We start from the raw sequence: 15,074 nt of genomic DNA on the forward strand, positions 1-15,074 counted from the left end.
CTGTGACTACTTGCCTGCCTTTCTCAATATTTCTCTTCATAACTATGCGATTGGATACGTTTAACGCGCGTACGGTCTCGCACAATGGGCGATTTGTATAGGGTCACTGGAAAGTCCACCAGGTTGTCCCTGTCCCCCCCAGAAATTTAGTGTCTCCTACGCCCATGGTTGTAAACGCTGTTTCCCGCGCTATCTGTAATGCATACTTTTTCCACCGAGCTAATCTGTATTCTCGTGCCTGACACTCTGCTTAAATTACATTATTGAATTTTCCCTTGTCATCGTCTGTAGAAATTCCACCCTGGCCCACACCGTGTTCTGCATGTATTAAACATGTTAAGAGCAAACTTTTCATGAAACTCCAAGAAAAATAAGAGCCATTGTGACACTCTGCTTATTCTGCACCAATGCAAGCATTCACACCGCGGTCATGTCCATGCACCGTGGCACCTCTGCCGGCCGCAACCTGGGCCAATACGATTAAAGTTCTGCGGGACCAGTGGGCCCAAGGCGGCCAGGCGTATGTCGGGCTGGCCGTCGCAAGACAGCCGGCCAATCCGAAATGTGCACTGGCAGCAGTCATCCTGCCATTGCAGCATTCAGCCCCCCCCCCCCCCTGCCCTCACACTTGCGCTGTGAGCCGGCGGCAAGGTAAAATGGCATTGCCACGCCATTTTATTTCTTTGTGCATACCTGCTTAGCTCACAGCAGGTGGGGCGACACTCCTCCGCCCTTCAGGAGGAACCATTCCAGCAGGTAACCAACTTTTAGAAGATCCCCTTTCGAACAGGGGCTTTCACATCTCTATTCCTAAATTCCTGCCCGTCATCTCAGTTTAGTGCTTCACAGCGCACACAGCAAAGACTAGTTATTCTCTATTGGTTGATTCATAAAAATGATTACCAATAAAACATTGATGCCACATCTATAAACCAATGTATTAAACATGTTAAGCATAACATTTGTCAATTAGCTAAGACCATCTAGCAATTCCATACAACTCTAATAGTTTAGGCAACAGAACGATAATATTCTTTGGAGGTTACATACCGTACTGGGACATTGATACCACATATACATGTCTTAAACACAGCAGTTCATTGGTCATACTAGAAATAACATGTAATAATTAGCTAGCACCGTGAACAATATGATAAAACTGTAAACATTATGAGTCATTGTGCAAATGAGCAATAAAGTGCCTCCGTCCTTACATACCTTCTATAAAACCAGATCTTAAAATAGCCGGTACTGTGACCAAAATAGAACCGTAACATATATTAGTACATTGCAGAAAGTACTAAAATGAAATGACTGTGCTCCACGCGGGTCTATGAAGATTTCACACAGAACTCAGCATCTGATCAGCTAGAACAATAAACGTGGTAAATAGGCCAATTAAACGGGTTGGTCTCCCATATAAACAACAGATTATAGTTCTGCGCCATGTCCTCCCTCCATGATCGTTAAACAAAGGTTTTAGCGAAGTTCGCCCGCCGTGTCTGAAGAAGGCGAGGGCAGACACACACTAGATGCAATGAAGATACTTTAGAAAAACCACAAAATCTACAACAATTTGCTGACCATTGTTGTATCCTTTATCAGAAAGGAGGGAGAAGGAGGAGGTAGCCAGGTTCAGCCTCCTTAGTTTAAATTTACCGTACAGAAATCTGTATAGGACAGATCATGGGAACCCAGCCAAAGTGAAAGGCAAATAGGCTTATCTCAAAATTTGGGTGTGCCTAGGTTGAAAAAGAAAAGAAAATTGCTTTTCTTGAGTCCCCCCACTCACCCAGGGTTGTATCTGTCTTGGGGTGCCATCTTTGCTGTATATCTACCAAATCCTATCTTAAGAGGTAAATCCCTTCTAAACCGTTGTAGATGAGCCCTTAGAAAAGCTTTAATCTCAAGTTTCTCAAACGTGTTAATAACAGTCCAGCACGCTTGTTTTACTGCCAATAACTCTTTATCCTGCATTAAAGATAGAAATTGTGTTGATTGGTTTAATAGGTGCTTGATCAAGGCTTTATTTTCATCCAAATGGCCGACAGGTTGAAGATTGCAAGTACTTAGACTCTCTGATCAATAGGATCTCCCAACACTTGTAGGATCATATTTTGTGATTCTTGCCAACACAAATTTGCAAGAGTGCCTGGGTCAGAGAAAAAAAAGAAAGGTAAACTTTTTAACAAAACAGATTGTCTCACTAGTTTTGGGGCTGTCAGGCCAAATGCTAATCGGATTTCTGTATGACCAATTTTCTTCGGAATCTTAAAAATAGACTTAAAAGTTCTAATTTGTAACTCATCCAAAGTTTGGAATCCTTCCCTCTGAAGATGACTATTCAACAGGCCTGTGAAGGAATCATATTTTGCCAGAAAAGAGAGGTTGGATGAATTGAGAGAGTTATTCATAAAGTCTTCATTCTCTTCCTCACAGTGACCTTGTACCAAGGGACCATTCTCAAGGATGGTTTCCTCTGGAGTGAGAGTCGGTTTCTGAAATACCCAACGTGATTTCTTCCAATTACAGATATTGGACTAAAAGAATCAATTTCTATTCTGTTCTTCAGCAGTTTGGGGCTGTTTTGTCTTGAACTTCTTGGTCTATACGGTTACCTAACATATTTCTACCATCCAAGTCTAATTTTGACGACGTTAATGATATCGCTTTATCAAAGGCGTGAGTGTCTCTTGGCTTGCATTTGAAGCAGTACCAGATGCTAGATCAATAACCGTATTGTTCATGTTCAAACTAAGATCCAGGGGGCATATGTATGTAATTTACATTTTGCAATTCTCAAATAGCGATTTTTAAGGAATCGCTATTTGAGAATTGCAAAATGGAATGTATGTAATAAATCGCATTTTTTTTGTGAATCTCAAAAATTCCTTAATTGCGATTAGCAAATTGTGAATCGCAATTAAGGAATGAGTGTCCCATTCATTCTTATGGGCCAAGAGGCCCATAGGAATGAATGGGGTTACATTCTCAAATTGCGATTTTTTGTGAGAAAATCGCAATTTGAGAATCGCAATTCCAAGGGTGCCAGGGTGTCCAAAGGACACCTGTTGCACCCCTGGAATGAGCCTGTAAGTACATGTGGCGCACAGACATGCCCTAAGGGCATGTCTGTGCGCCACATGGCAGTTTGAATTTTTTTTAAAAACATGCATTTTAACAGAAAATCACAAAATACCATCTACTTGGAGTAGGCGGTATTTTGCAATTCCTTAAGCCAAAATCGCAATCTGCAAGGCACCCCTACATAGCATTTAAGGAATCGCAAAATTGCGATTCCTTATTTTGCTATGTGGCCCATACATACCAAAACGGCTTCTTACATATGCCCCCAGGTCTATTATATCTGGGAATGTGAAAGTGTTAACTTCAGTCAATAGTCCATTCACGGTCCGCCCAGATTGTATGTGACACTTATTTGGGTTGGTGTTGGAAGGCAGAAGTCTTGCTTACAATGCACTTCAGCCTTTACGATCATTGAGCGGTAACCCCCCGCCGAAGTAGACATTGCATTGCTGTCCACTAGTAGTTGACTCAAATTTAGGCATCTTGGAAGAATACAAGGGTGGTGGCTTACTTTCATTATCCTTCCCCTGGACTGTTGCACAATTGTTTATTATTGTTAGAGATTTTTTAAGACTTATCTCTGTTGACATGGCCATAGTTGATTGCCTTCCAATAGCCTTCATAGATTTTTCAGAAGATTTAGAGCAATTTGCAATGGTTGGCTGGGAGAAAGCCGCTACTTTGATTTGGAGAACCTCCTGCCAGTGGGAACTAGGCGGGACCTAGTGTGATTTTTAAATATCCGCCCCCACCAGGGGAATGTTTGAATCAGTGCCGAATGCTCCCAGTGCTTGTAGTTCTGGTGACAACAGCGAAAATCATTATCCAGTTACTTTTAAATGAATATAGCTCCTTACAATGCATGCGATTTGATCGCATTCCATTACAACGGAGTTGTTACAACGACTGCGTGGTAAGTACACAATACCAATACATCGCAAGTCATTACAACGACTTTCAGTAGGGGGCACCCTGGACTTAGGAAAATTAGTATTTACTATTCCTACTCCAGCTTGCACAACAGCAGGGAAGGTGTTGGATTTTAAATCCAAACCCAGTGCGCCCCCTAGAGCAAGTCATTGTAATGACTTGCAATGTAATGGTATTGCGTACTAACAATGCGGTCGTAAATTCCCATCTGGTTAGTTGAATAATTCTCAAGCACATTCTCATGAGTGACCAAAAGGGTCTGAAAAATCGTTGTATTTTTTGCAGTTACCAATCTGTAGATGGTGAACTCTGTTTAGGGGAGTTTAGAATTTGAAAAACTGACTTTGGCAACATTTGTGAATTTATTTTTCAAACATTGACAACTACACAAATATTGCAACGTTGAAAAATATTGAGGAGGAAATGCTGCAAGAATAAAGATTTGCAGGTCAAATGTCGAGCGTAAACCCTGAACATTTGCGAAGAATTCAGAAAAATCTTTGCACATTTGTTTACATTTGGAAGAAATGTTCAGCAGGTGAAGTTTTGTGAAGGTGCTATCCTAGGCTAACATTGTATTCATATTATAGCACTGCACGTTGGTTCCGATGTGACACTGTCTCTAGCTCTGACCTGTCTCTTTGGGATCAGAAGTCGGAGCCGCAAAGACATGTCATGTTCTCTCTGCCTCATGTTTACTGCGCACGCGCCACAGGTAAGCCACGGAAGTCCAGAGTCCTAGTCTGTCCTCAGGGGGCCCGATTCACAGAACTAACTTAAGACAAAATCCTAAACTTACTACCATTTTGGTATTCGCAGAAGGCACTTACTCATTTCGGTATTCACAGAAGGCACTTACTCATTTCGGTATTCACAGAAGTTAGGAGTCCTAAATGCCTTCTGTGAATACCGAAAGTCTTAAAGTTAGGATTTTTCTCAGTTCAGGAGTGCTAAAGTTAGGAGTCCTAAGTTTACTACTACTAGTAAATGTGAATACCAAAATGGTAGTAAGTTTAGGATTTTGTCTTAAGTTATTTCTGTGAATCGGGCCCTACGGTCACAGCAGGAAGTGCCCAGGAGGTGCAGCGCCACCTCTGGGCTAATGTGGAACTCCCATCCATCACCATGCTTGGGAGGTGGGCCGGGGGCACGGGCGTCTGTAAGACTGTGAACATTCATCTATTGATCATCGATCAGTGATCCGCCGCCAGGTCCAGACAGCAGCTGTACTCTCTGCTCCAGGAGGCTGCTAGGATCAGCCGGGGAGAGATCGATACAGCCGAGCCGAGGAACAGTGTCAGCAGCAGGGACTACTGCCAGCTCCGGTCTGGGGGCCCCACCCTGCCTGTGTGATCTGAGGGCACCAGGGGGCATGAGAGCATGAATGCCCCCTCCAGAACCTGAAGAGAGGGCCTGGCACCACAGATCTCTGCTGACCTCAGCATGAAGAGAAGGTGCCACCAGCAGGGACCACTGCCAGCTCCGGGCTGGGGGCCCCACCCTGCCTGTGTGATCTGAGGGCACCAGGGGGCATGAGAGCATGAATGCCCCCTCCAGAACCTGAAGAGAGGGCCTGGCACCACAGATCTCTGCTGACCTCAGCATGAAGAGAAGGTGCCACCAGCAGGGACCACTGGCAGCTCCGGGCTGGGGGCCCCACCCTGCCTGTGTGATCTGAGGGCACCAGGGGGCATGAGAGCATGGATGCCCCTCCAGAACCCGTAGAGAGGGTCCGGCACCACAGATCTCTGCTGACCTCAGCTTGAAGAGAAGGTGCCCCCAGCAGGGACCACTGGCAGCTCTGGGTAGGGGTGGGCTGGGGGCCCCACCCTGCCTGTGTGATTTGAGGGCACCAGGGGGCATGAGAGCATGGATGCCCCCTCCAGAACCTGAAGAGAGGGCCTGGCACCACAGATCTCTGCTGACCTCAGCATGAAGAGAAGGTGCCCCCAGCAGGGACCACTGGCAGCTCTGGGTAGGGGTGGGCTGGGGGCCCCACCCTGCCTGTGTGATTTGAGGGCACCAGGGGGCATGGAGCATAAATGCCCCCTCCAGATTTTCTTTCTGTCTTCTCTTGCTCTTGGAAATGGCAGGTTCGATCTTAATGTTAGACTTGGAAAAGCTTTGATTGGGTGGGGGTGCACCCCAAAGTGTGCTTAAGCTTCATGTGCGGGTGGGATCAGCCTTCGGTACCCAAGTGTCCGGTGTGTGTGAGGAGCTACGGTGACCCATTACTTGGTTAATTATGTCGATATCTGTTAATCAGCAGTGCCAATGGATGTACAGAACAAGCGGGTCTTCAGTGCTTTTCCAAATGTAAGACTTTTCTCCGAGTCTTACGTCTTGTGCATCCGAAGATGGACAAAGATGACTTCACACTACTGTCTCTGGGTCCTGGAGAGAGAAGGGTTGATGACAAAGTGCAGATCCCGCGAGTGGGCCTTGGAGCCTTTAAGGACAGACCTGGCAGAGGCCCGTGAGTGCTGCGTGTCATGGATGCGCTTGTGCTTGTTTCCTGCAGGGTGAGGCGAGCCGTGCAGCTCCACCGAGGCAGGTGGGTGCCGGTGACGGGGAGCAGTTAGAACTCCTTCTGTCACCGGATTAGAGGAACAAGGACATGAAGCGAGGGCTTGGGGCGTTGAATGAAGGCACACGGCCAGAGAAGGGAACACATCAGTCCGCAGCAAGAAAGGGCGGGAGCTGCCACGAGGCTTAGGAGGGACTTGGCAGCCGCTCTGGTCAGACTGTTATCAAAGGTAAGCTAGGGATACCTGGCAGGGAACGCTACAGGAAAATATGTTTACTTTGCGGACGTGACCGTGGAGTAAGAACCAGCGGGTCCTTTTATGGTATTTACACTGTCGCCCCACTCCCAACGTGTACTGACATCTATCCATCCATCCATGAATCCATCCACCCATCCATCCATCCATCCATCCATCCATCCGTCCATCCATCCATACATACATACATACATTCATTCAGCCATCCATCCATCCATCCATCCATCCACCCATCCATCCATCCATTAATCTACCCATCCGCCATGCAGCTTTAGCTCAGTGTTTTCCATCTATCCATCCATCCAGCCATGATCCATTAATCTATCCAGCTTTAGCTCAGTGCATTCCATCCATCCATCCACCCATCCACCCATCCACCCATCCACCCATCCATCCGTCCATCATGCAGCTCCAGCTCAGTGCATTCCATCCATCCATCCACCATGCAGCTTTAGCACAGTGCATTCCATTCATCCATCCATCATCCATTAATTCATCCAGCTTTAGCTTAGTGCATTCCATCCATCCATCCATGCATCGATTCATCCATCCATGCATCCATCATCAATCCACTAATCCATCAATCAATCCGCCCATCCACCATGCAGCTCCAGCTCAGTGCATTCCATCCATCCATCCACCATGCAACTTTAGCGCAGTGCATTTCAACCATCCACCCTTCCATCCATTCACCCACCCATCCATCCACCATGCAGCTTTAGCACAGTGCATTACATCCATCCATCTTCTCTCTTCCCTTCTTTCCTCTCTCTGTTCCTGCTCTCTGATCGCTTCCTCTCCACCCCCACCCCTTCCCTTTTTATCTCCATCTCTTGATGCCTCTCTGTGCCTGATGCAGTTAAACGCAGGGAGCCTGGAAAGTAACCAACGAACCAGGAAGGGTCCTGGGATTCCAAGACCGGGCTCTAGCCCGCCGGGGACATGCCCGGTGGAATAGTGGCCAGCCCGACCCTGCTTCACGGAGGTTGGAAAGTTTGACTAGTCACCCTTTCCCTTGCCTTCGCCCAAACAAAGCTTTTTGTTTCAGGTTGAGAGAAGTTTCTCCACACAGTGAGACATTGTTCTTTATAATTGAACCCACCCAAGCTTGAAATCTATGTCGATTTTTTATCTGTAAGTTGAAAAGATTTTCTAGGGACACGTGGCACTGCAGATATTTTTCTTTGCAAATTAATCTTTTGTTAGATTTTCTGTGTTCAATAGCATTATTCAGAAACTGAACACTGAACGACCAAGAGTGCCGCAAAGGCATCTGCAGGTGAAAGAGCCAGGGGCTCATATTTGCAGGTCCTGATAATGGCTGTGTAGGGTTTTAACTATGCACACGTTGTCCTGCATTGTGGGGACTTGCTTCCGACAATACAGAGTGAGATTCTCTTAGAGTCTCTGACTTTCTGGAAATTTAAGAAAAAATGCAGTTACAGAAGTCAGAGAGAAAGGTTTTTAGAAGCAGGCAGTCCTGTTGGTGAATCGCCATCTGCAGGAAATGCTGAAAGGGGCAGAAGGGATGTGATGTCAACATACAGGTTAGAGCCCTGGGGGCTCACGGGCAGTCTGGAGATAGCAGAGGTGGTCTCTTTGGGGCAGGAGCAGCCATGGCCAATATCGGTGCTGTGCTCACATGGCCCACGGGTGGGCGAGAAATGTAGAAACCCAAATGGGCTATCACCAAGTGGGGTGGTTCACACACTCCTCATTGGTACTTTCTTGCTGCCTGAAAGGTCTCGGGTGAATACATTGCAGGCTCAAAGGCACATTTTACGCTGCCTGGTCCTAATTCTGGTGTAAATATATGTTCTCTTAAGTCTGGATTTACAAGTGAGCTCAGAAGAGGCAACTGTTTTTTTATAATACAAAAATTATCTGTGGAACCATTTTATTAGCGTTAAAAGAAGGGTATTAGCGATACAAATGCATGGGGCAACCACAAGGAGAGTTTATATCCGGAGAGTTAAAGTGAGGTTAGGGCGCCCCGCCAGAAGTAGGGCATCTCTTCAGTCTAACATATACAGAAACAGACACACACACAATGCTCACACCCACTCATAAACACACCCAAACACACACACACACAAACAATCAAACACACACTGCACACACCTACTCATAAACACCCCCAAAGACACACACACACTGCAGACACACATTCATAAACACACCCTAGGCAATTTTAAAGCAAGGAGGGAGGTCAGCGCAGTACCTCACTTATTTTACAATGAGGGTTTCCGGTTTTATGGTATTTATTTTTCTAACGTTTCCGTCTGTATTTATCCATCTTTTTTTGGGGGCCACCGTATTGGCATTTATCCATATTTTTTATATGTTTTGAAAATAAATAGGGTTGTAAAATGATATATTTCCACATGGATTTCACTGATAAATATGCACTCCTAGTTTTCTGCCTGTTGTGTTTTAGCAAATTAAACAGCCAAATATAGTGAAACTCTACATCCACAGGTAAATATCAGCCTTATAAGACAAATATATGTTAACGTATGCCTGTATTTAGGGAAATCCCACCCTGTTTTTTACCTTTCCATGCTATCTACCTGCTCAGCTGTAGTCCTGGAAATCAGAAGGAAGCATGGAGAGTCACCCACATAAAACACTATTTTCTGCATTTTCATCCTTTTTTAAAATAATTACAGACAGGAACCAAATTGTTTTTTGTCTGTATTTATCTGTAAAAATCAGTCAAAATGGAAAACTAGAAGCCTTATTTACAATCAAGACCCGGGGAGGTGGCGGTCACCAGGACCATAAAAGGACTACGGACGGGGGCTGCACGGCCCCCTCCTTATATTTTCATTATCGCCTGGCCCGGGGAGTCTGAGCTCCCCATGGCCCATATCGGCAATGGGCATATAGATATAAAACTAAGACCCCGGACCTGGCCTAACTCGGGGTGACAATATAAACAAGCACTTCACTTTTTATCTTCTATTTTTTTGTTTTCACAGGAATTCATGGATCCTCACGATTTTAATGACAAAATAAAACAAAAAATGCTTTTCGGCCTTGACGCGGTCCTTGGGGGACCCCACCACCAGGCCTAGAGGGTCAGGGTATTCATACCTGGCCCCCTTCTCTTTATTTTTACCTCTTTGTTTGTACCTTGGGGTTTCCCCGTGACAGTATTACTAGCCTTGTGGTTTCACCATTTTGTGACCACTTGGTATATGAGGAACTACTACTACTCTGATTGTCAAATATATGCAAAAGCACACACACACACACACACACACACATGCATGAACAAGCACACCTGTACACATGCACTCACACGCACGCACACCCACTAACATTCTAGACTTACTAATACACTTGCAACACACAACTATAAAGGAATCCCCCATAATATCACAAGAACCGTCTTAAAAGCCACACAGACTGGGACAGCAACATCATGTGAATTGTGCGATATGGGTCACTGGTTATAAAAAAGATTGAGGTCAGGTAAATAGCTCCCTTTTTCTTCCGACAGGAGGCGCATGAGGTAGATATCACGTCTTTCCTTCCGACAGGAAGTCATCAGGTAGCTATTGCCCTATTTCTTCTGATAGGAAGTTCATCAGGTTGAGATTGCCCCTCCGACAGGAATTTCATCAGGTACACCTTCTGACAAGCACTGGCGTTCTGAAGCAAGTAAGCCTGTAGAAGAGAAGCAGTGAAATCTATAAGATTTCACTGCGCCACTTCTAGGACGCAAATGCATCAATATCTGACGCCTGCCTCACAGCAGGCGTAAGACTGACGCATTCACATTTTACATGGGACTTGCCCATGTAAAAAGGACGCATTGCTGGAGTTCCGTCACTTTTGTGACACACACTCCAGCAATGCGTCACTTTTGCGCCTACAGATACGTCAGAAATACTGACGTATCTGTAACTCCTTGCGACATGATGCATCATACAGTAAATATGACGCATCAGGTATGTCGCGAGGAGGGCGCACTGAGAAGTGACGCATCGCTCTTTTCACGCAGCGATGCGTCACTTTTCATAAATGAGGCCCATTCTGTTCAGCATCAGAGCATACTGGGAATTACATCAAATTCATTCGTTAACCATAACTCATAGAATTAATTTACACTCAAAACCAACGTAAGTATCAGAGTGGTACAACAAAGCTTTCCCCTAGATGTCTTAGGGATACTGCACACTTAACCGACATGTTCGGATTTTATGTGTGACGTGTGTTAGATATTGGAACCTTGGCTTTGGAATACTTACCTGGACGCAGCAGTTAGATTTGTCTTCTTGCTCTTAAAAATGTTATTTTACAGCGTCTGCTGCGGCTTAACCCCCTCTAAGTCGACAGCAATGCCATTATAACAAGTTGCTATGGCGGCAGAGAACAGATTCCACAGAAGTGCTTAAGTGAAAAAAGAGCCCGCAGAAATTGATTTATTGGAAGAGCTGGATGTGCTAAGCTGCGAATTAATGATATTCGAGGAAATCAAATCGGATGTTTTAATGAATAAGAAGTGGGAAGAAATCTGAGCAGATCCGTCTCTTTCCTCAAGAGAAATTGGACTAATTGTCCTTTTCGCGTCCTCGCTTTTTGTTGAATATTTGTAGTGGGCGGGGCATAAGAATGCGCGGGAGAACTGCACGGACACAGCGACGAGAGCAAAATAACAGGACTGCAGGATTACAGATGCAACAATGAGAACGTAGGGGCATATTATCAAGGTGGGCGAAATGAAATTATCGCCGCTTTAGCGGCCGTTTTCGGCCGCTAAGCGGCGATAATTTAGTCACCCTATTAGCGAGCTGTCACTAACATCAGTTAGCGATAGCTTTTAGGTGATAGTGAGCGGTTTGGGGCCCGCTGTGCATGTCAGCAATATTTATCGCTAATAGCATGCAAAGTGGGCGTACACGTACCCAACCTGTTAGCAACTAAAAACAGTCGCTAACATCGCTATCACCTATTATCAACGCAGGCGTAGCAATGGAAATATCCGCGCTAAGCGCGAATATCTCCAAAAGCTAACGCCTGCTCAGACCAGTTGTTAGTCATTATATCCAATGGGAGGTAACTTCGAGGTATTCTCTTTTTATATTTTCTGCATCTTTGCGGGCGGTGCTGCTCTGGTCTCGGAACAGGGCAGGGAGGAGTGGCTTGCTCACTCCTAAGTGTGCAATGACTGTTCCTCAGCCCTATCAGGCCGCCCAAACCAGTCATGCGCACTTTCCCCGTTCTCGAGTTTTGGACTCGTCAGAGTAGTCATCAGATGAGAACTGGTGGCCTTCCAAGGTCTTTTTAAAACCCAATTAAAACATTTAACCCATGTAGGAGATACTGACTTCTGTGTGGTGTGTCTGCAATTCGCAAAACCATGAATGATTGGTCAATATCCTCAAAGTCAGGCACTTTGCTTTGTCTGCTGGACTTACCCTTTTTTAAATCTTGTCAACATGTCTCTTGGAACCGTACCTAAAAGTTAGGGTGTGCTTTGTGCAGTCCATCTCCTACCATCGGCTGGCCTTCGTCACTTTCTATTGGTTGCTTCTTATCCAGTGACTACCTTTCCTATTCTCATGTGTCTTCTTCTCCCGGATCATAGATTTTAACTCTCTGTGTGGTTGGGTGGCTTGCATCCTTTCGCTGCTCACATTCAGGGTACTACTTTTTTCTTTTTCATTCAGCATTCCATGGGAGTGCATGTGTTTTCTTGGTCTCCCCCTCGCGTGCTGCCCCCCTCAAACATTAGCTGCCAGTGGTCCTCCCCACCCTTCTTAGTGGGGCATAATGAAAGAATACCCTGTAAACGTGTTTTTAGCCTCTGCATCCGACACATTGCACGAAAGCACAGTACTTTGTACACACTGATGTTCATGACGCCGGGGGAGGGGCTGGGGGCCCTCACTGAGCTGGCATCGGAGGGAAAAGGTGCATTAACCCTGACTGGAAAGGCCATCTCTTCCCCTTAGGGCCCAAAACCCTACCCCTTGGCCACTGCAGAGGACCCACTGGCTGAGCATTTGGTTGAGTCTTGAGTGCTGCTGAAAGCAATTGTTACCCTGGAAACCATTTCCTTAAAATTCTGAAACTTTCTTATTTAAAAAAAAATTCTGTTCAGAGTTTCCTGAAGAAACATATGTGAAAAATTAAACCACGGTACTTATAAATATTGAAAATGTAAATTTCGTTTCTACATTTGAAGTACTTTAAAACGTGATTGTTTTTTCTCCAGTATTACCAATTTTTGTTTCTCGTTTTCTTGTAAATAAAGCTTACAAACAAGCAGTGGCAAAGCCAATAGCTTGGCTCTTGTATTATTAATGCAAGACATATTGGCTTAGCCAATGCTTGTTTAATGCACGCATTGCCTGGCACCAGCCAGTGAGGGTGCTGGCGCGGACTCTCTACGGACTCACCCATGCGCAGGGAAGACAGCACTTGCTGGCTGGGCTCGGTCAGGCTGAGAATGAGCAGCAGCAGAAGGGCGGGAGGGTGCAGCATCTTCTACTCTTCCTCATGGAGAAGGTTTGGGTAGCAGCCTCGCTGACGCCACCTGCAGGGCAAGAGAGGGAGCGCATTCAGGAATCACAACTCATAGCCACAGCCCATAATACCACAGAGATTTCAAAACAGTGCTGCCCACACCAGAGATTTCACAGCACCAGCACACTGCTCCCCCAAAAACAGTGACCCCATCCCTCAAATGATCGAAAACCGAGTGATGAAACCAGAGTTTAATAAACAGGTGCGGAAATATTCTGGTCACCTGCAAACCTTGCAGCACTAAGCGATGTGCAACCGTCCCTGGTACCTCAAAACCCTCATAACGCTTTGGGCCTGATGGTAATGTGTACCCCTCAAAACCTACACTGGGTTTGACGGCCGTAAACAACTGGACGCGTGCAGTGTATTTCAAACGAGCATGGAAAATGTTTACAATTTGCTTCTGCACTCTTAAGGGGCCCGAGTCAGAAAAATAATCTGAGACAAAATCCAAACTTTACGACTTTCGGTATTCACAAAAGGCACTTAGGGCCCGATGTAGGTGTCCATTTACCGACCGGTAACGGCCGATTTCGGCCGTTACCGACCGGTAAATGGACATTCCTGATGTAGGTGAGCCATTTTACCGATTCGGTAAATTTACCGAATCTGTAAATTTACCGAATCTGTAAATTTACCGAATCGGTAAAATACCGAATCGGTATTTTTTACCGATTCGGTCATTTCCTAATGTAGGTGGGACTCTTCTGAGTCCCACAGGCCAGTCAGATTCGGTATTTTACCATCCAATCCTATTGGATGGTAAAATACCGAATACAGGTGTGCATGCACATGTGTGCATGCACACCAGTGCCATGTGACACACAGACATGCCCTTAGGGCATGTCTGTGTGCCACATGGCACACGTGCCTGATTTCAGGGTGCTAGAGGGTGTCAAAGTGACACCCCCTGCACCCTTGCAATATTCGGTATTTACCGATTCGGTAAATACCGAATCGGTAATGCCCATTGATTCCTATGGGCTTCAATGCCCATAGGAATCAATGGGCATTACCGATTCAGTATTTACCGAATCGGTAAATACCGATTCCTTCCGATTCGGTAATTTTTTAAATTAAATTACCTACATCTGCCCTTCTCTTTTTTACCACTTCATAGATACCGATTCGGTATGATTCGGTATTTATGAAGTGGTAAAAAAGATTTACCTACATCGGGCCCTTAGTAGTAGTAAAGTTAGGAATCCTAACTTTACCACTACTAAATGCCTTTTGTGAATACTGAAAGCCGTGAAGTTAGGCTTTTGTCTCAGATTACTTTTGTGAATCGGGCCCAAGGAAATTGAGTGAAAACACACGCAAATCTATTGAAACACTTAATAAAATTCCTAAAATAGAGAAAGAATGAACATTTAAAATACACTGATGAAACACCTAAACTGCTGAAGCCACCCCCTGATACATATATGTGCTATTTTATGTTTTAAGTGATGCAACAAAGTAACATTTGGTGCAGTTTTACCAGTAAAATAAGTGAGACTTTCTTAGGATAAAAATAAAAAGTTGAGAATTTGTAGGAAATGGTTCCCAGCCCCCGAAACAAAAAAAAAAAATTGCTAGAAGAGCTTGTTAGAGGTGTGATTGATAAAAACATATCACCATGTCGCTGATTTATGAATAGCAAAAATAAGAGTTTCACAGAAATCTGCCAGAGGAAGTGCAGTTGTGCGAAGCCTTTGTGTAATGCTAAGTTCAAAAAGAAAGTTGGAAGGTGCA

General features: G+C 45.2%; 1 protein-coding gene across 1 annotated transcript in view; it reads right to left on the reverse strand.

Annotated features, from left to right (window-relative positions):
* The window catches only part of GRIK5 (glutamate ionotropic receptor kainate type subunit 5), a 396,169-nt gene extending 382,859 nt beyond the window's left edge, over positions 1-13,310 (reverse strand). Inside the window, exon 1 of the mRNA XM_086929097.1 lies at positions 13,211-13,310. Within this exon, the coding sequence (XP_086785223.1) occupies positions 13,211-13,295 (85 nt within the window). The 5' untranslated portion in view covers positions 13,296-13,310. The remainder of the gene's footprint in view (positions 1-13,210) is intronic.
* Positions 13,311-15,074: the final 1,764 nt, after the last annotated feature.

Source organism: Lissotriton vulgaris, chromosome 7 (genome assembly GCF_964263255.1).
Source record: "Lissotriton vulgaris chromosome 7, aLisVul1.2, whole genome shotgun sequence".
Taxonomy (NCBI): domain Eukaryota; kingdom Metazoa; phylum Chordata; class Amphibia; order Caudata; family Salamandridae; genus Lissotriton; species Lissotriton vulgaris.